The sequence below is a fragment of the Zingiber officinale genome, chromosome 11A, assembly GCF_018446385.1.
Source record: "Zingiber officinale cultivar Zhangliang chromosome 11A, Zo_v1.1, whole genome shotgun sequence".
NCBI lineage: Eukaryota > Viridiplantae > Streptophyta > Magnoliopsida > Zingiberales > Zingiberaceae > Zingiber > Zingiber officinale.
The window spans coordinates 96,627,719-96,654,274 of record NC_056006.1 but is presented as its reverse complement, the minus strand read 5'-3'; the positions used below and the strand labels follow the sequence as shown (position 1 = coordinate 96,654,274).

At 36.9% G+C, this 26,556-nt stretch overlaps 2 protein-coding genes across 4 annotated transcripts; one reads left to right on the top strand and one right to left on the bottom strand.

Moving 5' to 3' along the window:
• Positions 1 to 5,781: 5,781 nt before the first annotated feature.
• LOC122031831 (probable hexosyltransferase MUCI70) lies at positions 5,782 to 12,332 on the top strand. Of its 3 annotated transcripts, none has more exons than XM_042591006.1 (9): positions 5,782 to 6,557; positions 8,096 to 8,311; positions 8,409 to 8,622; positions 8,898 to 9,007; positions 9,131 to 9,330; positions 10,481 to 10,584; positions 11,282 to 11,469; positions 11,560 to 11,759; positions 11,943 to 12,332. In XM_042591006.1, exons 1-9 carry the CDS (start codon positions 6,308 to 6,310, stop codon positions 12,150 to 12,152), a joined length of 1,692 nt encoding a protein of 563 aa, XP_042446940.1. In that variant the 5' UTR covers positions 5,782 to 6,307; the 3' UTR covers positions 12,153 to 12,332. The 3 variants fall into 3 exon arrangements, with proteins under 3 accessions (XP_042446940.1, XP_042446938.1, XP_042446941.1); XM_042591004.1 differs by having other exon boundaries at positions 10,481 to 10,626; XM_042591007.1 differs by having other exon boundaries at positions 6,356 to 6,490; positions 10,481 to 10,626.
• A 208-nt stretch (positions 12,333 to 12,540) lies between these two features.
• On the bottom strand, positions 12,541 to 26,070 carry LOC122031177 (dolichyl-diphosphooligosaccharide--protein glycosyltransferase subunit STT3A-like). The gene is made up of 23 exons (XM_042590315.1): positions 25,848 to 26,070; positions 25,657 to 25,719; positions 25,104 to 25,159; positions 24,944 to 25,015; positions 24,739 to 24,844; positions 24,589 to 24,639; positions 24,161 to 24,256; positions 23,947 to 24,006; positions 23,758 to 23,871; positions 23,547 to 23,633; positions 23,003 to 23,106; positions 22,803 to 22,898; positions 18,256 to 18,376; positions 17,649 to 17,729; positions 17,437 to 17,568; positions 17,063 to 17,344; positions 16,170 to 16,313; positions 14,279 to 14,465; positions 14,092 to 14,189; positions 13,273 to 13,352; positions 13,107 to 13,194; positions 12,857 to 12,943; positions 12,541 to 12,785 (listed from the first exon to the last, which is right to left on the bottom strand). Exons 1-23 carry the CDS (start codon positions 25,965 to 25,967, stop codon positions 12,723 to 12,725), a joined length of 2,388 nt encoding a protein of 795 aa, XP_042446249.1. The 5' UTR covers positions 25,968 to 26,070; the 3' UTR covers positions 12,541 to 12,722.
• Between the last annotated feature and the right edge of the window lie 486 nt (positions 26,071 to 26,556).

The window sequence follows — 26,556 nt, the reverse complement described above, 5'->3', positions numbered from 1 at the left end:
TCATCAACTTGAACATCTCGGCTAATAATAACTTGACCCAACTGTAGGTTAAATAGTCTATAACCTTTGCTCATGGTACTGTAGCCGACAAAAATACATCTTTCGCTAGATTCGTCAAGTTTGCTTCGTTTCTCTTTTGGAATTTGAGAATAGCAAATGCTTCCGAATACCTTGAGATGGTTCACCGATGGTCTTCTACCACTCCATGCTTCAAACGGAGTCTTGTTTGGTATGGCCGTGGTTGGGCATCGATTGGATAAGTAAACGGCTGTGTAGACTGCTTCAGCCCAGAAGATTTTGGGTAAACCTTTCTCGTGCATCATTGATTTTGCCATTTCAACGATTGTCTGGTTTTTCCTCTCGGTAACACCATTTTGTTGAGGGGTGTACCTTACCGTTAGTTGCCTTTCTACTCCTTCATCTTCACAAAAATTATGAAATTCTTTAGAAGTGTATTCTTTGCCTCTGTCACTTCTTAAGGTTTTGATGAAGCATCCACTCTGTTTTTCGACGAGACTCTTAAACTTCTTGAATATCATAAATACTTCCGACTTCTGTCTCATGAAATAGACCCAAGTCATGCGAGTGTGATCATCGATGAAAAGAATGAAATACCTATTCTGAGCATGAGAAAGGGTGTCCATCGGTCCGCAGACGTCGGTGTGGATAAGTTCCAACTTTTCTTTAGCTCTCCATGATACTCCTTTCGGGAAAGGAAGTCGATGTTGCTTTCCAAACGCGCATCCTTCGCATATATGTTGCTTTCCTTCTATGTGAGGAAGTCCTTGCACCATACTCTTGCCAGATAATTCTTTGAGGCTTTGAAAATTAAGATGACCAAGTCGTCGATGCCATAAGGTTGATGTCAGGTAGTCCGAGGTAGAAGCTCGATGAGCTTTTAGATCGGCATAATTGATGTTGAGAGCGAAGCTTCGATTGACCATTTTGATCTTTGTGAACACCTTTGACTTATCTCTCCTGTCAAATATAACACATTCATTGTTATCGAAGCAGAGCTTGTACCCATTTTCCACCAATTGTCCAAGGCTGAGTAAATTTTGACTCAAGCTCGGCACACACAAGACATTGTTGATGCAGCTCGGACCTTCCTTCATCTCGATGGCGATTCTCCCAAGTCCTTTTGACTTTGTTTGCTCTCCGTTTCCAAACTGAACAGGAGCATTGATGCTATTGTCGATCTCGGAGAAAATTTCTGAGATCGGCGTCATATGGTTGCTACATCCGCTGTCTAGCAACCATTTTCCTTGCTCCTTGTTGGTGGCTGTGTGACATACATAGAATGTTCCATGTGTCTCCTCAGCTGTTTGATTTTCTCCAACCTGATTTGCCTGATAAGAGTTCCTACTTCGGCAATCTTTGGTGAGGTGACCAAATCGATTGCATATTTTGCATCTCGATTGGCCTTTGAACCAACAGTCCTTCTCGGAGTGATTTGGCTTATTGCAGTTGCTGCAATTCGATGAGTTATCTTTTCCTCTTCCTTTTGAGTTACGTCCACCTCGTCCTCTTGATTTCCATCCACCTCGTGATTGGCCCTCTCGTTCGTTGTTACCAATTTTGAGCTTTGATTGGAATGCACCCTCTATTGGCTTTTCAGAATGTCTGGACAATCTTTGCTCGAACGATTTTAGGGACGCCATCACTTCTTGAACTGTGAGTGTTGTTAGGTCCTTTGTTTCTTCAATGACGGCAACAATGGGATCATATTTCTCAGGAAGACAGATGAGAATCTTTCGTACCAGTCTCTGATCTGTAATATCTTCACCATGAGATTTCATTATGTTGACCAAATCAAATATTCTGGTTGAGAATTCCATGAGTGTTTCTTTCTCCTGCATCTTGGCATTTTCGAATTCCTTGAGTAGTGATTGGAGCTTAATCGCTCTCACTTTCACATCTCCTTGAAATTCGCTCTGCAAGATCTCCCATGCTTCTTTAGCAGTGTCGGCACGCATGATTCTGGGAAATATAGCCTTAGTGACTGCTCTTTGAAGGATTGAGAGAGCACTTGCGTCGGCTTGTCGAGACTTCTCTAATTTCTTCAGACCGGCTTCGTCGAGGGCAGTGGTTTCCTCGGGCTCTTGTACTCCATTCTCCACAATCTCCCATTGGTTAAGAGATCGAAAGATGGTTGATCCTGTCCGAACCAGAAGTCAACAGACGCTGGGCACGTGACGCTCCAAGGTTCGCTGATGTAGGTCTCCAACTAGTGTCGAGATGCTCCGGCTATCCTGCACAGAAGTCGAGCCGGGAAGGGGATTCCCAGCGACGACCCTCCGACGCTCAAGTCAGGTAAATCACGATGAACAAGGTGGCTCCAGAAGTCTCAGAGTACATACCATAATCCTCTGTCGATGAAACCTGAGGTTCTTTATATAGAGCTGTGAAAGGTTTGGGCACGCGTACCAAGGTGCATAAGTGTCCCCTGTCCTATCCTAGGTATGCGGCTGTCAGAAAGCTTACCTGTCCTTTCCTAGGTACGCGGCTGTCAGAAAGTTTACCTGACCCATATCGCTACAGTCAAAGCATGCCCTCGATGGGACAGCAGAATCCCCTGTCACAAGATTTGGAGCATGACACACACGTGAAACCTACAGGTTGTCAGAGAAAGAAATCCTCTGGCCCTTTCCTTTGCTCCAAACTTGTAGTCCGAGCGGAAAGATACCTAAACATCCGACCGGACATCCGCAGTGGTTTACTTGTGCTTTGTGGAGACTAACAAACAGGGGTGCTTTATGACTGTGATCGGTCAAAAGGTCAGCTCGGTCCATGACCTTTTTAACTGAGCGTCGGAACCCCGATTTGACAGGGTGCCTACCAACTATAAGTGCAAACCGGCCGGACCCTTCCGGGTACTCGATTCCATCGGCCGGCCGGCAGTCCAGTCGGACCGGCCATCTATGGCCGTCCGTCCGGTCGGACCACACTCTCCTCTGGGTGGGCGGCTGTTCCGGTGACTTCCACTTGGCGTTGACTTTGCAAGAGAAGGGGGGGGGCCCGCTCTTACTACCGGATCAATGGTCTTCATCTTTACATACCAGAAATCATAGTCTTCGCCATTAAACTCTGGAATGAGATGGTTGATGTTTGTTAAGCTCGAGCTGGCCATGGATTTTGATTGGTAGAACCTGGAGGCTCTGATACCAAATATTGAAGAATTTTGGTAGAACTCTTGAGGAGAAAGAGATATTTTGTTTTCTGTATATTAAACTTTTGATTACAAAGCCTTTATATAGACTTGAAAGAAACTTAGAGGGTAAGTAAGCTTAAATGCTAAGTAACCATTTAGCTTATCAAGGTGACTCTTTGATTCATACAACAATTGCATGCACGATGGAAGAGTGATGGTCCAACTTCCTCATAATGATGGTCAACACATTAACTTTAACAGAGAGGTAATACCATGACTTTTATTATATTCCTTCTACACCATCAAATTCATCCATTCCTAAAGTCAATATGAACTTTGACATAAATGACTAGGTATCTATCCATGGAACCTATGAAGTATCTTGCAATGCTCAATATGAACATGAGACGTCTATTTCCTAGGATATAATAGTAAATCGTGATTCTATCAAGCACTAGTCACGACAAACTGAGTGATACCCGAACTATCACGAATACTCCATCGAATAAAAGTTGCACAACAGAGGAGGAGGAAAGGTAAACGGAGAGCTCTTGCTTTTCTATATGCGTAACTTTTTACTTGTGGTCACAGCCTCCTTATGTAGGAGCTCAGACCAATGACTGCATTAATGATCATTTAATGATCATTATTTGTCAGCTATATAACGCCAACGTTTTACTCGACTGTATTAATCTTTCTTTAATGCATCAATTTCACTCGGCTACATTTCTCTTTCTTTATCACTTGGGCAAATTTTGCCACGATCGGTCCGACATTCGACGCATGCAGGTCGTGCCCGCACATGAGTCAACATGGTTCAATGCAATTCGGATCTTGGATTTATACCCACGTGTGAAAGAGAATCTCTCCCCATATATTTGTTCATATCCTCAACACATGTGAAATAATATAAACTAACTTTATTATCTTGGAGCTCCCAATATAAGACTGAAATCTCATTTACAATAAAATTTTATGACTCTTTCTTTTTTTTTTTTTCCATTCATAAATCTCCAACAACATGTTGTATATCACCTTACCAAATGTTCTATTAAATGGAGGGGTAAAAAAACTACGCCTATAATTGAAGCCTTTTTTTTAAACCACAGCAATATCTAAATTAGGTAGACCTTGCGTGACCAAGTCAAGTAATCACACGGCATGCCTTGTGAAAAGAATAGATAAAATTAAAGCACCTTTATGAGACACGGAAGAATCAAATTAATCGAATAGTCAATGGCCACATGGTTGGCTGGAAGACGTGAAATCTATTCGTTCAGTAATACATGTGCACGCTCAAATCATTTGTTGCATGGAATAAGGTGATGCTTGTGATTTGTTGTATCATTATTAATTCAATCTCATCGTCTAGATCCACATGCATCACATGCATAATATTCGAGCTAGTGTTTAAGTTGTCTCTTTTTTAAATTAGGAGGCACATATTTTACATTAACTAGGACTGTGGAAAAGAGACGGGAGGAGGAATCAGTTGACTGGAGCATTGGCTTTATGAATGTTCCAGGAACTAATCGCTTAAGGTGCTTAGGAGTTAGCTGTATAGTTGTCGATGAGTCAGCCATGTGCAGGTCTGCACAGAACGACTATGTCATTCCATGACCAATGCTAATGGAGGAATTCTGCCTCTCTGCAAAGAAGTTTTCTGACTGAATTCTGCCTCTCTTGTTCAGATTTTAATCTTGGCTTGTCCTAAAGGAGCAAAGAGAGAACTAATGAGAATATCTGGATTCAGATCGATCGATTATGCAGTTTGTGCTTTGGGCTATAATCTGAACAAGAGAGACTGCAATCTGAGAAGCCAAGTTGGGCTTCAAAGACTATCAATGTTAGACAGAGTGACTTTGGCACCATCAGTGTCTTCAGCCATCCCAAGCTACACAACGATAGATATCATAGCAGTGAGATAACCAAGTAAAATTTGCAATGAACTTGAAAGATGGACAGGAATCATGGCATGGAGAGATACTGCCCAAGCACACTTAGCTTTGGATTCTGATGAAATCCGATGTATACATCAGTGCTGGTACGATGGCACCATAGGAAGAAGAAAAATGCGTCCGCAATTTGTGGACCTCGTGAACACGGATCTTCTAGTTCGTAATTTACGAATCAGAGGATGCCCGTAATATAAATTGATCCATTTTAATAGATTCCATCTGTTAAACAGATGAATTTCATCATAACTCACCAAATGAATTTCATCATAACTCACCAATCAAATTACGAACCAGAGGACCTCTGCTCATCCATGAGATCTCTCTGTTATGCAACCATTTTATACGTCTGAGAGACTGCAGTTATGCAATTAGACTTTGGGCTAATTAATATTAATATATATATATATATATATATATATATATATATATATATATATATATATAAAATAAATTTTATTTTGGATTTCAAAGTTTTGCTTTTAATTATGCAATTGGAATTTTCTTAAATCTAAAATTAAAATTATTTTTGATACAGAATGACAAACCGTGTTTTTTTTTTCTTCGCTCACTTACATTTTTTAATTACTTCTAAAACAAAATTGATGTTTTTTATTTTTTTTTTTTAAATAGAAATTTGTTTATATCTTCTCAGTTTTAACTTTTAACGAGACGCGTCGGCTTAATTGATGTTTGTTTTCCTCGCCTCTTTCGTATTTTCAACTTCTTCGAGCCCGACGCTCGAACACCTCCGCGTGGGTTTCGATCGGCGAATCCTTCCGCCGAAACCCTAATACACGGATTCATCGGAGCAATCTGCAGCCGAGAACATAATCGACGGATTGATCGCCAACAATTGCAGAATCAGAAGAGAAGAGATCCTTCGCACCATTCCCAATCTATTCCTCTTTTTGTTATTATTATTATTATTATTATTATTATTTACTTGCATTGTAATCGCTCCCCTGGACCTGTGACGAAGGAGACTAATCGCCATCTTTTTCTGGAGATAAGAATTTCATGTAAGGGATATATTCCGGAGAAGTCTGGAGATTTTCCGTGCTAGAACAAGTAGATCTCGTCTTGGATTTAGGTCTGCTGGTTTCAGGAAGTGAGGATTTGCAGATTTTGATTCATTTGATGATAGGATTTTGTAAAGGGTCGGGGAGATGAGTGGGTCTACCTTCCGGAGGGAGGGACGATGGCTGCAGCGTCATTGGGTCTTCGGTCGGGAAGCTACGGATCATTGCATCAACAGCTACAGGACGGTGCTTTTCCGGCAACTCAACCAATCCTACTTCGAAGGGCTGCAAGATCCTTTTCCGGAGTACGAGAAAGGGAGAAGGTCTTGCCTAGGATTTACAAGTTTGTTGGGAGGAGGAAGGTCGGAATTCTACTGATGCTCATGATTTCAGCTGCATTACTGTCGTTTGTTTCGGTTATTAGTAGAGGTTAGTTACTATTTTCGGTATTCCTAGGCATGAATTCGTTATTGAATTGTAGGTAGGTCATTTCATTCATAAATAATATCAATTACACCACACTTCCGTGAATTTGATGCTGAATTGTACTAGGTTATTTCATTCGTGAGTAATATATAGTGAATATGCTTCTTTGAATTTATGAATTTTCTAGTGAATTGTACTAGGTTATTTCATTCGTGAGTAATATATAGTGAATATGCTTCTATGAGTTTATGAATTTTCTAGTGAATTGAAGGTATGTTATTTCAATCATGATTAATATCTAGTAAATTATACTTCTATAAGTTTGGAACTTTGGATGGATTCTTATTGTCCTAGTAGGAACAGTCTAATCTTTTCAATCTTTTGTTATGCCATATTCTAATTTCCCGTTCTCTTTTGATCATTTATGGGTGAAAATTTAGTATTAGACAAGTTGACCAATACAAATTTGCTTGTACTAATTTTAGAGGCATAACCCGACTGAATTTTAGATCAAGACTTGACAGAGAGCTCAACAGTTTTGTTAGGTGTGTCATATCAGGTAGTGTTCCATTTGGAGCAGTGTACTCTTGATTGTTGTAGAAGTTTGCACTAAATTTATATTTTTCAGGAGCTATAGTCATCGGCGGCGGTATCAGTATGAGTTGTGGGTTGTGTATCCTGATAAAATTTCTTCATCATGAGTTTCTATCAGATGAATAAGATTTTCCATCATGCTAATTTAAAGTACCAACAAATCCCATAACCCCAATACAATAACAATAACAATAACCAGACCTTTATCCCACTAAGTTGAGTCGGCTACATAGATCATCTTGTGTCATTGGACTCGATACTCTATTATTTCCTTATTTATATTTAAATGAATTTTATCATATATTATTATTGCTAACCAAATCTTATTTGGTCCTCTTTCTCGATTAATGTGTGTGTTTGCTATAATCTCTCATCGCCTAAGTGGGGAATTTATTGGTCACCAAAGTACTTGTTTAGACCATCTTAAACGCATCTCTTGGAGTTTTTCCTCGGGCGTAACTCCTACTTTTTCTCTGATGTTCTTATTTTTTATCATGTTGATTCTCGTATATTCTCATTTCCACCTTAACATTATCATCTATACGACTCTCATCTTCTACTCATGTGCGCAATTCATAGCCCAACATTCAGATCCATGTAACAAAGCATGTCTAATCGTCGTTTTGTAAAACTTCCCTTTAAATTTTAGAGGTATCTTACGATCACAAAAAAAACATTTGACGCCCTTCTCCATTTCAATCATCCTCCTTGTATCATATGTGAAACATCTCCATCAACCCTTCCATCCTTTTACAAAATCCAAATCTTGGATATTGAAAAAAAAAATATTGCTTTTTTGGGTGCAGTGTTCCTTCATGTATCATCCTTGTAGCTCTAAATATGTTTCCTTTATACCCCTAGTAAACCTTCTTGTCTGCAGCTTTGATAAATTAGTTTTTTCATTATGCATCATCATGGTATATGATAAACTTGTGTTGCTGTTTTAGATGAAGATTCGTTATTAGGTGCTACAACACATATGCATTCGGAAAATCCTTCAAGAAAAAGTTTCGACTCCCCATTTATTGTTCCACTTGAAGAGTCGTCAACTAGACATAGTACAAATCATATTTCTCTTCCCTCTCATCATGGAACACAACATCCTTGTGAAAAATTCCCTGTTCCTTCTCCACCAATGGATAAGAGGCACACTGGTCCACGTCGTAAGTGATGATCTCTTAGCTATATGCTTAATAACTTTTGGATTATCTATTATACTGACTTCTCTATCACACTGACTATCTCATGTGTGTTTTGCAGCATGTCCTGTTTGTTACATTCCCGTAGAGCAGGCTCTGTTTCACATGCCATATTCACCATCTCCATCACCTGTCCTTAAGAATCTACATTATTTTTCAGAAGCTAGTTTAATCTCTTATGAGCCAAATGGGGGCTCTATTTTTGGCGGGCGTCCGTCTTTGATGCAAAGAAATGAATCTTTCACCATAAAAGAATCAATGACCGTGCACTGTGGGTATTTTTCATCATCCTTCCTACTAATCCATAAATATTATTGGATAAATTATAAATGCATTTGTAATAGCATAAATCTGCAGTCTGCAATGTGTATGATTTCTCTTCTCTTTCTTTATAAATGCATTTGTAGTAGCATAAATCTGCAGTCTGCAATGTGTATGATTTCTCTTCTCTTTCTTTAGTATCAATGTGCTTATGTATGTGGAGTAAGGTCCTATTACTTTTATTGTTTTCTAAGTCACAGTTTAATTAGTCTGTCTACTCTTCCATCAGCTTTGCAAATGGAAGGAAACCTGGTCAAGGAACTGGATTCAATATTGATGATGATATCCTTCTCGAAATGGAAGAATGCTATAATGTTGTAGTAGCCTCTGCTATATTTGGTATGAATATAATGCTAATTCTGTTGTTTTTTTCTACTTATTTGTTTCCCCTCTCATTCCTTGTTGTTTCTCCATGTTCTCTTTGCCCATTTAGATTGATTTCTTGTTTGTCTTGTTAACTAGGAAATTATGATTTAATGCAACAACCCAAGAACATTAGTGACCATACGAAGAAGAATGCGTGCTTTTACATGTTTATTGATGAAAAAACTGAAGCCTATATGAGAAATTCTAGTGGTCTAGATGATTCCAAAAGAGTTGGTCTCTGGAGAGTGGTGCTGGTTCGAAATCTTCCATACGAGGATTCAAGGCGCAATGGGAAGGTACAATTTACTCTCTACACTACTATTGATTCATATTAGCTACAATTAGCATCATTTTACATTTAGATATGACCTTGCAATATGCACAACAACTAGGCCAAGTCAATTGTCCGTTACGGTTCTGTAAGTGTTCATCATATTCTATTAGCATTTCATAATGCAAGAAAAGTAAATGTAAAATAAACATGCATATTTTTTCACCTTCTATACCATTACACCTAAGCTCATTACTTCATCATCGGATTTTGTGAACATATTCTTTATCTTGAACTTGTTTCTAAATAATGTTACCTTCCTGACTGTATATTGGCATAAGAAGCTCTTAAAGCTATCAATTAAATTACATTCACTGAAAGGACATATAAGACTACCAAAAACAAATTGATCTTCTTCAATATCAAGAGCATTAAAGAGGTGACCTCAACTCCCATCCAAGATTCTTGATTTCTTCACACATGATTCACTTTTGATTATCCAAAAGAATGTGTTTCAGCTTTGGAATTTTGTAAAAGTCATTTTCATCTTTGATATATGTTATATATCTAATACCTACTATTGTATGCTTTGTTTGTTTGCCTAGAAGGATATATCTTTGGAGTGTAACATTTATCAATAGTATTTCTCTTCATGTTCCATGGAAAAAGTGCTAGAAAACAAAAAGCTTGGCATTAAGGTTATTGTTGAATGCAACATTTAACAAGAATAACAACTTCGTAACATATAAAATAGAAATTGGACAACTTACAAAAATATGAAAATGAATTAGTAAGAAGAAATAACCAAGTTTAATTAGTATAGTTGTTCATAGAAGAGGTTCTGAAAGGGGTAACTTAAGCAGATTGATAAAAGAGTATCGGAGAAATAATAAAATTAGATTATTACTTGAAATCAGTATTTATGTAATCTTAGCTCTGGAACAAATTTAAAATGCATTTGTATGAACTCTCATGATTTTGTGAATAAGCTTACTGTGATACACATTTACACTTCCTGCAGTCATGTCTCTCCATATTCTTTTGTAATTTATATGTCATTTCTAGTTTGCATTTATATTATTATTGTTTTTATTTTTAAAATTCTTTTAGCAGTAATCCCTTTTCTATTTGAGACGATCTATTAAACAAGAGTTTTTTTTTTATAACATTAGCAGGTTCCCAAACTTTTGCTCCATAGGCTTTTCCCAAACGCTCAATTTTCTATTTGGATTGATGGAAAACTGCAACTCGTTGTGGATCCCTACCAAATTCTTGAGAGGTATACTTGGATGAAGGTCTTGCCCCCAATTTTTTTGAGTGGGTACACTTTCATCTCTATGCTAAATGTTGTTCTAATGCTATTAAATAGCGTAGCAAAGTATTGTGTATTTATATTACTTTAGTAGATAGTTGAACTTTTTGCAGCAAAATAATGTTGTTTTTAACTCAAATTGTCAAAATAGTCTCTTTGAAGACAATGTTTCACCATCCAAACCGTAGGTCAGCATGAGCTGTTGCACTAGATTACACTTATTCAACTTATGAAATGCTACTGTATGTTATTTACAAAATGAAAATTTTGTTTTTTTTTTATAAAAGTGACGGGTGAAATTGTTTCCATTCCTATATAATTGGAGTCGTTTAATTTATTCTTATAATTTACCCCTTTCTTCTTTTTGAATCAATGGAATTGTTTGAAGTGAACATTTAGTTGCACAACCAGGTACACTCTTATATTAAATGTTGCGACTTTATTTCAAGAAATATCGATATATTTAACTAGTGTTGCCGAAGGTATAGTTGTTGTGTGGTAGTTAGTAGTAACCGACCTTAGCTTTTTTATGTATGAATAGTGAATCATCTACATGGTTTATATATTTTATATACGAATGACAAAGCAAAGCATTTGTGTTCAAATCTGATTTGTCTGTAAAATTAGTTCATATACGCTGACATGCGTTTATATCCACTATCAGATTCTTGTGGAGGGAAAACTACACATTTGCAATATCTAGGCACTACAGGCGCTTTGATGTATTTGAGGAAGCAGAGGCTAACAAAGCTGCTGGAAAATACGACAATGCGTCCATAGATTATCAAATTGAATTTTACAAGAAAGAGGGGCTGATACCTTATTCTTTATCTAAGCTTCCAATTACAAGTGGTGAGTGCTAGGTTTTACAAGTTGATTCATTTGTGAATAGATTGCTCTTACAACACATGTATTAAATTTGTATGTTTTTTCGTACGCCAGACGTACCAGAGGGATGCGTGATCATCAGAGAACACATACCGATTACTGATCTATTCACTTGTCTGTGGTTCAATGAAGTCGATCGTTTTACCTCCAGGGACCAAATCAGTTTCAGTACTGTAAGGGATAAAATCATGTCCCAAGTAGATTGGACGATTAACATGTTTATGGACTGCGAAAGGCGCAACTTTGTTGTTCAGGTAAATCAACGTTTTATCATGATCTCTCTAACTTTGCTATCTATATTATGTCCCGATTTAATTAGACAACTTTGTTATCCATCAAATCGAATGACTTAATTTCGTTACGTGTAATGGATAATGTCTATAGGGATCAACCAGAAGTGTGCTTATTTAGTTTGAACCATGGTGATGATTGTGCAGGCATACCACAGAGACCTGTTGGAACAGCGAAAAGCACTTGCCGCGATGCACCACCCGGTCCACCCGCCTCCTGCTGCAGTGACACGTGACAAAGACACAAAAGCACCGCCGTTGAGGAAGCTGCCGGGGAAAACGCCCGCGAGGCGTGGTAGGGATAAGAGATCCAGTTCACGACGACGCCATCCGAGAGTCATCGGTGGAAATTTATGACAATTTTTGTTCGGATTTATTCTTTATATTTTCGAAAGTTCTTAAAAGATAGGCAGGACCAATTATTCTCGAGTGCAAATTGCAATGTTCTATTAATTTCGTGAGGAAATATTGACAATTTAACTATTCGTTGTAAATAACAAATTTATGAATAAATCGTCTGCGAAAATTGATTATTTACATGGATTTTGCTCGAGCAGTTTTTTTTTCCCACGCCATCGAATATATTTAATTTTGGAAATCGCAAGAAAGCGAATGCCTTGTAGGTTTATTTTATAACAACACCCCGAGGGAGGTCCCTTTGTAAATTTACATATCAAGTCAATCTTAAATTTCTATGGAAAAGCTTCCGAGGCATGTTACGGATAAAGAATGCAAATTCGTAATGTAACCAGGAAAATTCGAAATTGCATTTCTGAATCCACCATATTGTACAAAGTTAATACAAGACATAAAATTGATTAAATATAAACGGTATCTCCTAACAAAAATTGCAGTCTTCTCCTCTTGATATAAAAATAAAAACTTAAAAAGAACGTCAAGGCATGCATTTGCTATAACTATTCAACTTCACTGCCAAGGATTCTTGTTCCTGTTCTTTTGGTAACTGATCTTGGTTCTCGTTTTAGGATTCTGCAATAATCAACCGAGTGATGAGAAAAGGATTTGCTCAAACTCCAACACATGAGTGCAATTTGACTTACTATTTTTTTCTTCGATTTTCCACGTGTCATATTCTTGGGTGGTTTCAATTTGTATATTCGCACCATCCAGTGGTGTGTAGTAAACACCTGATCAAAAAAAAGTGGAAAAAAATATAGTATGATTCTTAACGCATTCATTATGCTCAAAACAAAACTCCACAAAACTCAAACAATAAACTAAATAGAATAGGAAAATATAACTATTACACTGAAACACTACAACAGAGAATTAGTAAAAAAAATGTTTTACCTCCTCGAAGTGTGTTAGCTTGAAATGTTTTTTCCCTATTTCTGTCCTCCTGACTCTATCAAAGCCTTTACCATCTGTTTCCACAAACCTAAAAAAATAAAAAAGTATGAAAGGATACTCCAACTATAACACTATCAGATTCCTAGATAAGAAAGGATTTGCAAACCTGTAGTATGACAACTTGTACATTAGGCAATTGAGCATAGTTGGGGTAGCTTGTGCATCAATACGATACTGGCCATCCCTCTAGATTGACAAAATAAACACTTGATAAAGTTTCTCTTCAAGAAAAAAGTAGCTCATATCTTTCTGAACCAACTTTAACTATCTATAAGAATACATAGCATAGACAGTTATTGAAGTTCAATGGATTGACGTCTTATATGATGCACCACACTTTTGAGAGCGAAGGTAGGGAATTTAGAGGTAACACTCACATTATTGAAATTGATAAATTTACATTTCACCTGCTATGACTCGGTTACAATACAGTAATATATCTTATGCAGAATCTCTCAATCTTTTCAAAAATAATATAAGAACATTCATATCAATTTCTCAATAATCTCTAAAATTTAGAATAAATCACCCACTTTATTAAATTTAGACAATCATTTTTCATTACACGCTATATCAACTATCCAAAAATTTCCATTATATTTATTTTTTTATTATTTTCTTCTCTCTTTCACTTTTTTATTATTTTCTCTCTCTCCCTATATAATATCTACTTTTCATTACCCAATCTATTCCCTTTATTTTTTCTCTCCCAAATTAAATGATAGGGAATGAATTTCATTCTCTAAATTTAGAAAAATCCTATTCATGAAATCTAAAATTTAGAGAATGGATAGGATAATTGATGCAAACATTTTTTTTTACGTAAAATGTAAAATTTAAATAAATTCCGTGTTTAAGGAAGCTGATGTGGATGCTCTAAGAGAACAATAAGTGATGTACTGCATGACAGAAGTCAGACACTCACAAGATAATCAGGCTCCCTGATATGTGGAAAGACGCCTCCTCCAATTCGAACCATCCACAAGAATTTGTTGATGTCATCACTTGGGTAGCCCACAAAACCTGTTCATTGAAACAAAAAGCTAGAAAATTTAGAAATTTAAAGACGCAAGTTTGAAATGATCAAGGGGATCTCACTTGAGAGCACAAACCTCCAAATACAACAAGAACATATTTGACATCCAGGGAATTGAAGATTTCCCAAGCTGGCTTCTCAGGTGAAGACATAGCAGTACCAACAGTTGCAATGTGAGTGTTATTCCAGGTATTATTGTCAACAATGACAGTTCGATTTGCCATCGCAGTGGTTTGATAACCATAGTCCCACCAAGATGCTACCTGTAAAATAATATAATTTTAAGAAACTTAGGAACTTTTGAAATGTGCAATCTCAAAAGTTTCACTGAGTATTATTCCGGGTACATTGTCAACAATGACGTACAATTTGCTATCATAGTTGTTTAACCATTATCTAGATCCTCTCCACAGCCAATTGCTGTTAATATATATGAAAGCTCAAGAACACATATTGGACATGCACTACAAAGTAGCACAACTTTCAGATGGGTGATAAATAAGATACTCGGATGGCTTAAAAAATATGCAGCTCAAATATCATCTATGTTATCATTTAGAATTAGATCTACATCAGAATGCATCCCTAACTTTCTAGAAATTAGGTATACAAACACAGAAGTCTCTTTGCTTCTTCCGTACCAAATGAAATGGCTGTTCTTTTTTTAAGTCATATAATCAAATAAAATATAGAACTGAGAAAAGATTGAAGGGAGCTTCAATCCTGGGCTGGGCTTGAGCCATTTGAACAGAGCAAAACAACAAGATCTTTGAAACAGTTGCCAATCTTTATCTGGTGTATAGTTGTGTAATTGGCTTTGTTGAAATGCTTGCTTTATGGTTTGACCAACTCTTGATTAAGCCATAACATTTTGGGTGTTTCTCTTTTAATTGGATCAAATTGTAGGCAGGTATTTGCCCTTCCACTAAAAATCAAAAGTGACAAAAAAATAAAATAAATGGTAAAAGTGAAATTGCTTTCAAAGATTCTTCATACTGCCATCGTGCCATTCCAAGAGTATATAGTTGTCATTTTCCCTGTATTTCATTTCATCAATCTAGTTTTAGGTAGCCTTTTAATCTTGCTCTCAAAATCAAGACTGAATAAAAAATATAAACAAAAGGTGTAAAAATGGAACAGCTTGGCTGCTGAGAACATCCTGACTTCAATACCAGAGAAAGAATCCTTGGCCACAGCCATATCTTGTGTATTCAACACAGTTTTTATCATAATCTGAATTTCTTAGTATTTCTTTTGTGCAATGCATCTCTATCAGTAACACAAGAATCTCTCAGGTTTAAAAAAAAAAACACAGAAATAAACAAAATATTATCGACAAAATTTTTTTTCCTTGAGCATAAAAAGGAACAAGAAGTTTGCATAATATTGTGCATAAAAGATAAGTTAGAATGATACTATGATATTAAAATTTCAAATAAATATAGCAAATCTTACCTCAATAGAAGTCAATCAAAATACTTATGTACGAAGTTAAACTGTAAGCTACTGAAGGATATAATAATATATTAACCACACTGACTATTGCAGTTCAAATTTTATCAGGCTAAATTAAGTGCATATCAACTTCTGTCTATCCATCAATAAGACATAAGTATGGCTCCATATAGAAACAAGTGACTACTTCAAGTCCACCACATTCATTATCAGGATCACAAGTGACTTCTGTCTATCCATCACCTCCTTTTTCTAATTAACTCTATAAACATGTCTCTCCATCTCCCTTTAGATTCTAAATGATACAAAACCAGACACTGATGTGAAGTAACACATTTGATTTACAAACAATTAAAAAAAGATAAAATTTAAAAAAAAAAAAAAACAATTATGCAATTCTGTTTCAATCTAAAACCACAACCAAATTCCTTTTATAAGATTATCTTAAGCAATAAGGCATAAACATCCCAGAAATTGTGCAAGGAAATAGAAAGGAGAAAATGAGAAATAACCTTATCATCTACATCAGTATTATGCTTCAGCCACGCATATGCTTCACGAAAATCATCAAAAACATGCAAGCCATCATGGGAATGAGATGTTAGTACAATCGATGGTGCAGAGTAAGCTTCTGCTGCTGCCCAGACACAATGAACCTGCAATAGCCAACAAAAAGATTCAGTCAAGTTGAAACACCCAAATAAGACAGCACCAGAAATAGAGTACAATGTATACATACAAAATAGATGAAATATCCAACACAACATATTCTTCAATGGCTGTATACCACTTAGATTAAGTGTCACTATTCATTTCATTTTCCTCGACTTCTTGCTTTTCAAACCGAGAAATAAACAATAGAATTCACAAATAAAGTACTAGATTTTATATTGTCGGCGATCACTAACTTGTTTCCTCACTTCTGAAAGAATAGTGCAACGGCAAGTTGTTTAACATAACAGTCATCCAAAACTTCTGATGTAAATTTAGATCCTTCGTAATAGTAAAGCATAGGAGGAAATAAATTGTCACCGAAAAGAAAATAGTTGAAGAAAATAATTGGACAGTGATTTGAGATAGGCACATCCATGATATGGTATGTTCAGCACAAATCTTAAATTCATTTTTTGTCGTTTAATAATTTGGAGTGAATTAGCACTTCTATTTCCGTAATAATCAAGGAATATTTATAATCCCAAGTAAGCCTAAGCTAACTTTCCTAATTAAAAATATTTATTTCTCCTGCTTATTGCTGAATCTATAAAAGAAGTCCAAAATCTTATAATTTTTTAATCTTTTAATTGATACAATTTTCAATTTGTATTATCCTTGTGGCAATTGTTTCTCAGGGTGAGGTTGGTGTCCTTATTCATCATATTACAAATAAAACAAGCGATTTTCATACCACATAAAAGGCTCCAAGAATGATGAGCAAGAGAATGGCAACTGCAGATGCCTCCAAAGGCAATACAAGAAGTTTTTTTGCATTTTGACGTTTATCAGACACCTTCTCCACGTTTTCTTTTCCTTTCTCCTTGATTTCTTTTCCTTTCTCCAAGATTTCCTTTTCCTTCTTCCTATTCTTCTTTGAAGGTCTTTCTTTGACTGTAGTTTCAGATTTTTCTGTTGGAATCTTGCTATCAACCTTTGCTAGTTCATCTTGAGTTCCATTGTTAGTATCCCCTGCCTTCAAATTTGTACCATAATTGACACATTATAGTAAAACAGACATAAGTAATTTTTGAGAAATCAAAAGAAGAGACCAATTAGTTGCCATACATCAGAAGGTGGAGTTTCAAATAATTTAGGAAGTTGAAATTTAATAGATCGTGTGAAGACATCAAAGGCTTCAGACAGAGCAATGCCAGACATTATGCATGCAGCAGGAGCCAAAACAAGCATAAGACGTACCTGATGAAAGATTTGCAAATAATAAGAAAGGTGGCAAAATTCTACAAGTATCATTGACAAGAAGAAATTGTGCCACGTACCATAACTCCAGAAAAATATACTGATGTTGTTATATACAAAATCACAAATGAGCTAGCATCAGAAAGAGGTAAAAAGCAAGCCTGCAAGACATTAAATAAAGCAGAGTTGTTTAGAAAAATTAATAGAAAAAAGGTGAAGATTGCCAATAATACCATATAATTATATAATTAAATTTGCAGTTGATAGCTAGTGAAACTTTGTAGGTTCTACCTAGCCGATAAAAATGGTGGAAGTAAAATTGAGATGGTTCATTAACTTAATAAGTCTGATTGCTCTAAAAGATATAACGACAAATTGTCGGATAGAGCAAGATCTTATCACAATTCACATGAATCAATTGAACCAATGAAATTTCTTTATGAACTGTTTTAATTTTAGACAGCGAATCACAACTTTGCAAGTATACAAGAATTCATTAAGTGGTTGAAAAACAATAACAAACATGGACAGTGCAATATAAAATATTTTTCCAGAAAGACATATCACCTAGATGTAAAAATGGATAAAATTTAAAATTAAAACGAACTAGAAATGGCCTAGTAGACATTCCAAAATAACAATATAGCTGAAGATAAAAGAAAAATAAAATAATAGGAAGAAACTTACAACAATGCCAGCTGGAACCAAGAACGCCAACACATTGATGTCCATGAAATAAGAAGGCCATGTTGGTGGCTGATGTTCGCTAACACTAGCAATGATGGGTATGTATTTGCTTGCATAAGTTCTGCTCATGTGAAAAGGAGGATCAAGAAGGTCAATTTACAGGAAGCTAAATGAACCTAACCAGAAACAAAATTGACAAGTTCAAAGGCTACGCAAAATGAAACCAAAATCATTCATCATCTAGTGCATGGAGTGTGAATACTTAGCATAGACATAAAGATAGATAACAATATGATAAGGTTTGTTTTGGCCATCCATTTATCTTTCTTGTTATCGCATCCTGTAGGGGCCCATAGTTTGCAATCTGCAACTTCTCCACCGAAAGAGGAATACCCAAATACCAAAAGGGAAACCCTCCTCGAATCCAATAATCTGAAGTAATTGTGTCTTCATTCTATCAACTCTTCCAGTCATATACATGTTGGACTTCAAAGGATTTTCCTTAAGCCCAACTTTATCTCCAAATTGCTTGATAGTCTGGAATTACCGAAATGGAGGTTTCATCCACTCAAGCAAATAACAATAAGTCATCGGCATATGCAAGATGTGTGATCCGAATTTCCTTATACTTGGGATGAAAATGAACAGTGGGCAACAATGAGGCTACCTGAATCCTTCTTGATAATCCCTCAAGGCACAAACCAAATAATAGGGGTGATAAGTGGTCACTTGCCTTAAACCACGCCTCCCACTGAAAAATCCATGAATCCCGCCATTCAGAGAGACAGAATATTAGGAAAACCCAAAACCAACAAGTGTCGATTTGAGGAAGCCCTAGTCAACCATATCAAATGTCTTCTGTAAATCCACCTTAATCATACATCTTGGCAAAAAAATTTTGCGTGCATACTTCCAAAGCAGTTTTGGTGCTAGATTAACGTTGTCTCCTATCGAACGCCCCTACATGAAGGCCGCTTGTGCCAGATCCAACAAGCTGCCCAAAACTGGTGTTAACTGGCTGGCCAACACCTTGGCTATTACCTTATAGAAAATGTTACAGCAAGAGATTGGCTGGTAGTCCACTACTCCCGAAGTATGATCCGTCTTTAGAATTAAGACAATCAAGGAGTAATTTCATTGCTTTAGCAACTTCCCAGACTGAAAGAACTCTTGAGCTGCTGTTATAAAATTTGTTCCAATTGTATCCCAAGTGGAGGTAAAGAATTTGGCATCATATCCATCCGGTCCCGGGGCCTTACCACTCCCACTGCCATTTAGGACTGCCCGGATCTCTTCTTTGTCTATTGGCTTGATTAAATTCATTGCTTGACCATTAGTTAGTCGCTATCCTATCTGAGCACTGTCCATGGGTCGTTTGTCCAAGCAAAAAGTGAAAGAAACCCACAAAATCCTCTGCCACCAAATCCAAGCTTGTTGTTTGGCCTTCATTTCATTTGGTTAGTGTAACTGTAGCATTCATTTTGTTGTTCCTCTTCACCACATCATAAAAAAAATCTGGTGCATCTATCCGAGTTCTTAAGATAGGCAATATTCACTCTTTGTTTATAGAATTACTTTTCTGCCTCAGCAAGTAGAGTGTCATGCTTCCGTATGCCTATAATCCTTAGGAATAGCACCTCTTGCTAGAATTCCTATTGTACTTCCTCCAAATCTGTTTTTGCCCGCCGCGCCTTCTCCAAGATGTGCTCAAAATGCTCTTTATTCATTTCCTTCAACCGAGTAAGTTTCGCCTTAGCACAAACTGTGCATTCCCTATAGTCGGGTCTACCCACGAGTCTGCCACCATTTTTGGAAATCCCCATGTAGTGCCCACATATTGAAGAACTTAAGGGTCGGTTAGGGGCTCGATCTCGGACTAGGGTGTGCACAATGCTGCATGAGTGGCCAACATCCAATGTGAATTTACCAAAGCTCTATCCAATTTACAAGAGACCGTACCATTAGTCCAAGTGAGCCTACAACCTATAGACCGAAGACCACCAAATCACACATTTGAACAAAATGTTGAAGATCTCTCATTTCATCGTTTGTGATCGGAAGCCCCCCTTCGTTTTCATGAATAGATATCAATGCGTTGAAATCCCCCATGAGAAACCACGGCTCCTTATGTTCTCGCCAAGCTAAGTAGTCCCTCCCATAACGATCTTCGAGTGACTATAGCATGAAATTCATAAATGAACGTAACCAAGAAACCCCTCCCAGCAATTCGACATTTAATATGGCAGTGCATGCACGGATCCGTAGCCATAATAATGTCCACGACAACCCGCTGTAGATCCCAAAGAAGCAATATACGTCTATGATTAGAATAGCTGAAATTATTTGCAGTGCCCATAAATGTGAATTTCCGGCGTAATATCAGGTCAAGAGCAGCTTCATCGAGTTTAGTTTCTAAAAGCACCAATACTTGCAGATTTTTGTGCTTGAGAAGGTGTTGAACCCCTTATGTTTAAGGGACTTATGAAAACCCCTAATATTCCATGAGGTTATCTTCATTGACCACATGATGTACGGGCTGCTCGGACCCTTAATTGTTGACCACTTTGTTGTACATTTTGAACACTTTGCTGGACACTTTGCTGGACACTTTGATGGCCACCTCCATGTGATTGTGTAGGCCTGGAAATACCCTCTGAATTGCTTGTTTGACTTCCAGAATATGTTGATGCCAAGACTGAACTTCCCGTGCTTATATCAGCCGTGTCCTCCATACCCAAGGTGACCATAAGAGACAAATTGCAATCAGATTATTCTGGCACTGCAGCAACTGTCCTGATTCCTATTTGTTACCAGCTGGAGGAGCCTACTCTGGCCTCTCCTTGGTTCTGTTCGGTTTCTGGTGTGCTACCCACAAGTGGTTGTTTGCTGGAACTATGATCTATTGGTACTGTCTCCATAATCACCAGGACTATCCTCTCAATGACCTCCAAATCTGATGCTCCATTCCATGTTATTGGTGGACCAAAACCTCTTCCGCAATTAGTACTCCAAGGAGTTGAATGCTATTGGTTATCCATGCTTCCCATACCCGGTGGAGTGATTGAGAAGATTCATGCTATATGCCGGATGTTTGGTTGGTCCTCCAAGCATCCCCTGATATCATGGGCCACGATTTGTCTTTCCAAACAAGAGGAAGGCTATGGACTTTGGGACCTCCATACATGAAATAATGCTCTACTAAGTAAGACGCTATGGAATATTCAATCCAAGACGGATTCTCTATGGATAAGATGGGTTCATCAACATTACATCAAGGGAGTTAACCTTTGGCAATGGAAGGTCAAGGCCTTGGACTCCCCTTTGATCAAGCAGTTGGTGGACATTAGAGATCAAAGAGTTCAGAGGCTACACAGACAAGGGGCAGCGAATATGGCACTGCTGGAGTGGTTTGCATGGGCAAAAGTGGGGCTGCCAATGCTTGTGAATTTTTCAAGCCAAGGGGGCCTATGGCAGCTTGGACATCGGTGGTTTGGAAGCTAGAACTCATGCCAAAGCACCCATTTTTTATGTGGATACTTGCACATGGGAAGCTACGGACAACGGGTTACCATATGAGACAAATAAGGTTTGTGCTATGTCGACTGCAAGATGAATCAAATGCGCACTATCTTGTTTGATTGCCCCATCACTCGGGCTCTATGGGACAAGGTAAAGAGATGGATAAACATCAGATATGAGATCCAAACAATTGAAGAGTTATTCCAGATTTTCGGCCAACACTACAAAAGCAGAAGCAACATCATAAAAGCAAGGCATCTTGTTGTTTCGAGCATGATTTATGTATTGTGAGAAGACAGTAATAGATATCGTTTTGAGGATCTTGCTCCCAATGTTGATAGGATGTTCCGCAAGCAGATACATGTGAATCGACTTGTGGGCGATTGTAGCTCATGATAATATGCTTTTGATTGTAAACTCTTAATGGTACTCTCTTGAGACATTTATAAAACATTTACCTTTCCCCAAAAAAAGGATAGATAGCAATAAGCTCTAACAGTCTATAAACTTTATTACATTCAGTGGTCATGCCTCAAAAAAAAATTTGTCCTTAGTTAAGGAACATTTTATCATGATTTAGGCCTAGACAACTAGCATTCATCACTAACTTCTGCAATAAATCATATTTGTACTTTCAGAACTATATCACAAATAGCAACCATTTAAATATTTAGCACAAATATAACAACCAAATCTTTATCCAATTAAGTGGAGTCGACTATATAGATCCTCCTACAACATTGGGCTCGATCCCCTACTATATCATCATGTATATTTAAATAAAATTTATCCTGTTTTATTGTTGCCAATTAAGTCTTCTTTGGTTTTCTCTTTCTTGATTATGAAAAATATATCTCAATAAGATTACCAAATGCTTGTGCTGTATAGTTCCTCATAACGATGATCTTAAGGATTTAACAATTACAAGCAAGCAACAAGTTCAAACTATTTAAGGATTTACCAAACATTGATACCAAAGAGAATATTATTAACATTATTATCAATTAACTTCATGAGAAGATGCTTACGGATCAAGAAGACTTAAGCTACGTCCACTCCAACCTTTTGTTGGGCTAGAAGCAACCAGTGCTATAAGAATAGCTAAAACTGCACCACAAACAGCACTGAAGGGAAAGAAACAGTTAATGGAAAACACATTCATGCAACTAAACATACATAAAACTATAGTACAAAAAAATGAGTTGCCATAAACATAATGAAAGCTTACATGCCAATTGTAACGATAAGTGTCATAGCCACTTTAAACATCTTAGGAGATAATATTCCTTTGATATAATAAACTAGAGCAACCACGTGAATGATTATGAAAACCTGCAAATTTGAGGGTGAGTCAATATAAAAGCATATTGGATTCTAGCCACTAGCAATAGGTTCGGTGTTACTAAGAAATGCAGACATACTTTAAGGTCTTCTACCATACTATGACAAAACTAATGAAATCCAATCTTGAAGGTACTAGAATTCAAAATATATAAAAATATCCAAGGTCCAAATTTATGTGTGCCTTTTCCCCTTACCTATGGGATTTACCTTAACAAGATTATAGATTATGTTATGTAAACATGATACAATTAGAATGTAGACGGTAACTGTTTATACTAAATAGTAGCAATTTCTTAAGGGAACTTAACATCAGACATGCATCATGCAGAATGAAGCAAGTACCAACAAAGTTTTGGTCCTCAAGTCATAGAACTCCCATAAAGCATAGAAAAATGGCATGTCATGAGATTTGATATTGAATGACAAACCAAAAAGGAAGCAAAATGCTCAGATGTCATCACTGCGTTGAAACCAACTACAGGCACCAAGGAAGCTAACAGTGTTCCAAAAACCACCTGCAAAGGCACAGAAATTTTATGTGACAAAAGTGGTACTTCTTTATTAAAAACAAAACATTTGATGTATTAGAACTAGATGATGCCTTAAAGCAAACAGTTATATGCAACTGCAAACACTTACAAGAGGAGCATAGGCAATGTACAAACGCGACGAGTAACGACCAGTTACAATGCACAAAAGGACATGCATTGGAATAAGGTTGATAATAAATGTATAGCCTCCCCAAGAGCAGACCTGAAAAGAACAAGATACTACTGTAATTTCTACTAGGAAGATGAGTTGATGAACAATAGACAGAGCATGCTTTACCATGTAGAAATATGATAGAGCATTCAGAGTAGCATAAAAGAGGGATCCAGTATTCAGTGTCTGCGTATAATTCTTGAGATCAGAAGACTTGTAAAACAAAATGTCGCAAACAATAACTAACATTTGGCCAATAATTGGATAATTAAGCCATCTGTTTTTTACATAAAGCAAGAGAAACATGAATTCACAACACATAACATAACCAGATTTATACCTTGATATAGAGATAAAAAGTGAAAATTAAGGCAAATATTGCAACAGCTTCATTGTCATAGCTTCCAGCCACAGACCGTGAAATGTATGAAGGGACCTGTACATAGAGGAGAAAGATATAATTGTTTTTCTGAGATTAAAAGAAACTGTCACATAAAGAATACATGTGAAAATGCAACATATAGAAGAAATTGCCCTTCTAAAACCTGACCAGAAAGCAAAATTTACAAGATGACTAACTTTTCTTTCTTATATAAAAAAAAATATGATGAATGAGGCCACGAATTCATGACACTATTATCTGAAACATGAAGAACCATATCTATTTCAGCAAGGCTATAAGAACACATGGTATAAGTTGTGCATTCTTCTCACACATACATTCTGGTTATCACTAATCAACAGGAACACAAGTAAGAACAAGATTACCATCGCCAATAAGACTGCTGCAGTCAAACCAGCTCCAGTTCCCTTAACTTCCTGCAATTCATGCCAGAAGGATAGAAAAACAACTGATTATCAAAATTTCAATGAATATCAATAAGAAAAACGAGAAGAAACAAATAGATGAGCAGGTGCCTTTGTGAGAAGGTATGTAGCCCATGCTGCATTCGCTGAGAAAATAGGAGCTGTGAATACACAGACAGTCTCCACAGACAGAGGGATGTTCAAGTTATTCAGCAGCCTGCGATAATGAAGCAAGAAATGCACTATTTAAACTATTATTTAAATAGATTCTGACAGATTATAGCTTGTCACAATTAACAATATCTGGCAGACATACCACCATATGGAACCTGCTGTTAATGTCAAACCAGGGTAAACTGTACCACCAATTACACGACCAAGGGGATACCTGTCAAATCATACTAGGAACATTAGTTCAAAACCAATATCAAGCTTGAAGTTTCTAAAACAAGTTGACATGTACTCTGAGATAGTACCAGGTTCGGTCATCAAACCAATTCCAAAAGTCGTATATTCCATTCTTTGTGAGAAACTGAAAAATGGTTCATGTGATGAGTGTATAAGATGTATATTCTAAAACAGAGAGAATTTGACAAGCAATTCAGGAGAAAAGGCGACATGCTTAGTGCATCAACTGCAATGCTTTCTAGTTTGCAAATATAATAGCTAATATTATATTGATATCAAATGTCGCAACCTGACAAGATGTCATTTCCATAAAGTAAATGAGCAAGATTTCAGAAAGTGTACTAGGGGAATATAAATATATTATAGTAGTCATAAAGTCCAAACTTCCAGTGGTCAAATAATAGAACTCTAACTGGATATTTTTAATCTCACGATCAGTCATATTTAAGACTGACAACCAAGAAAATCTTATACAAAAAAAAAAAATTTTAAAAAAAGATCTGACTATAAACACGATAGGATTGTTAAAGAGGAGATCTATTATTATCTCTTTTTTAACAAAATAATGCGAGCGAGAGGAGATATGAGAGTAATATAAACAAAACATGAAAAGAAACAAACCTGAGTGACTCTATAGTTGAAATATGGATCAAACTCGTGAATCACACTCTCGTACTTGATGACCTAGAAGATGAAAGAAAACATCATCACCCATTAGTAGCTCAAAAATAACTGCATGCCTCCAGTTCAGTATTGTATTCCCATTGCAGATCCAGATTGGAGGTGATCGATCTATGAGAAGGACGACTTACCGAGAAGAGGCGGATCGAGAAGGCTAGGGTTCCGATCAGGAGTAGAATGAAGAATCCGAGAACGCCCCCGAAGGCCTTCCGCAGGGAACCTTCCCCTTTGGCTTCGGAGGGATCCACCATTGATGGCTGGATCAAGCACGGGGGCAGACAGTGGGAGGCAAGAGGAGACTGGAGACCCCAACGAAGACTTCTTCAGGGTTTGGGATTCATGAAAGAGATCCCACTCCAAAGTCCTCTTATATATCTCCGCCGTTGTTATTGCCGTCGGACTCTTCCAAACAAGGCGTTCGGATGATCGCCACGTAATCAAATAAAAGTATCACTCCCATCCGTTGGGATTGAAAGGTTGGGGCGTGGAGCAGGTGAGCAGATCGATTTTGGTCGAGGCCTCGCGTAGGATTTTTGTTGGCAGATAACCCCTTTTTTTAAAAAATAATCCAGGATAATTCTTTAAACCGATTAATTCTGATTTAAAAAATTTATTAATCATCGTAATAATCAAAAAAGCTTTAATAAAAATTCATCTAAATGATCAGTATTCTTAAGTCATCTTCTCATTCACATGAAGAGAATAAAGAGAAAGCTAACAAGTGTAGACCTATAGCACTTTATGGCTTATTAGGTTTAAGATTTTATGATTAACCTATATATACCATATTAATCCAATTAAGTGACATTTATATGTAATAGTCAATATATCATAGATAAT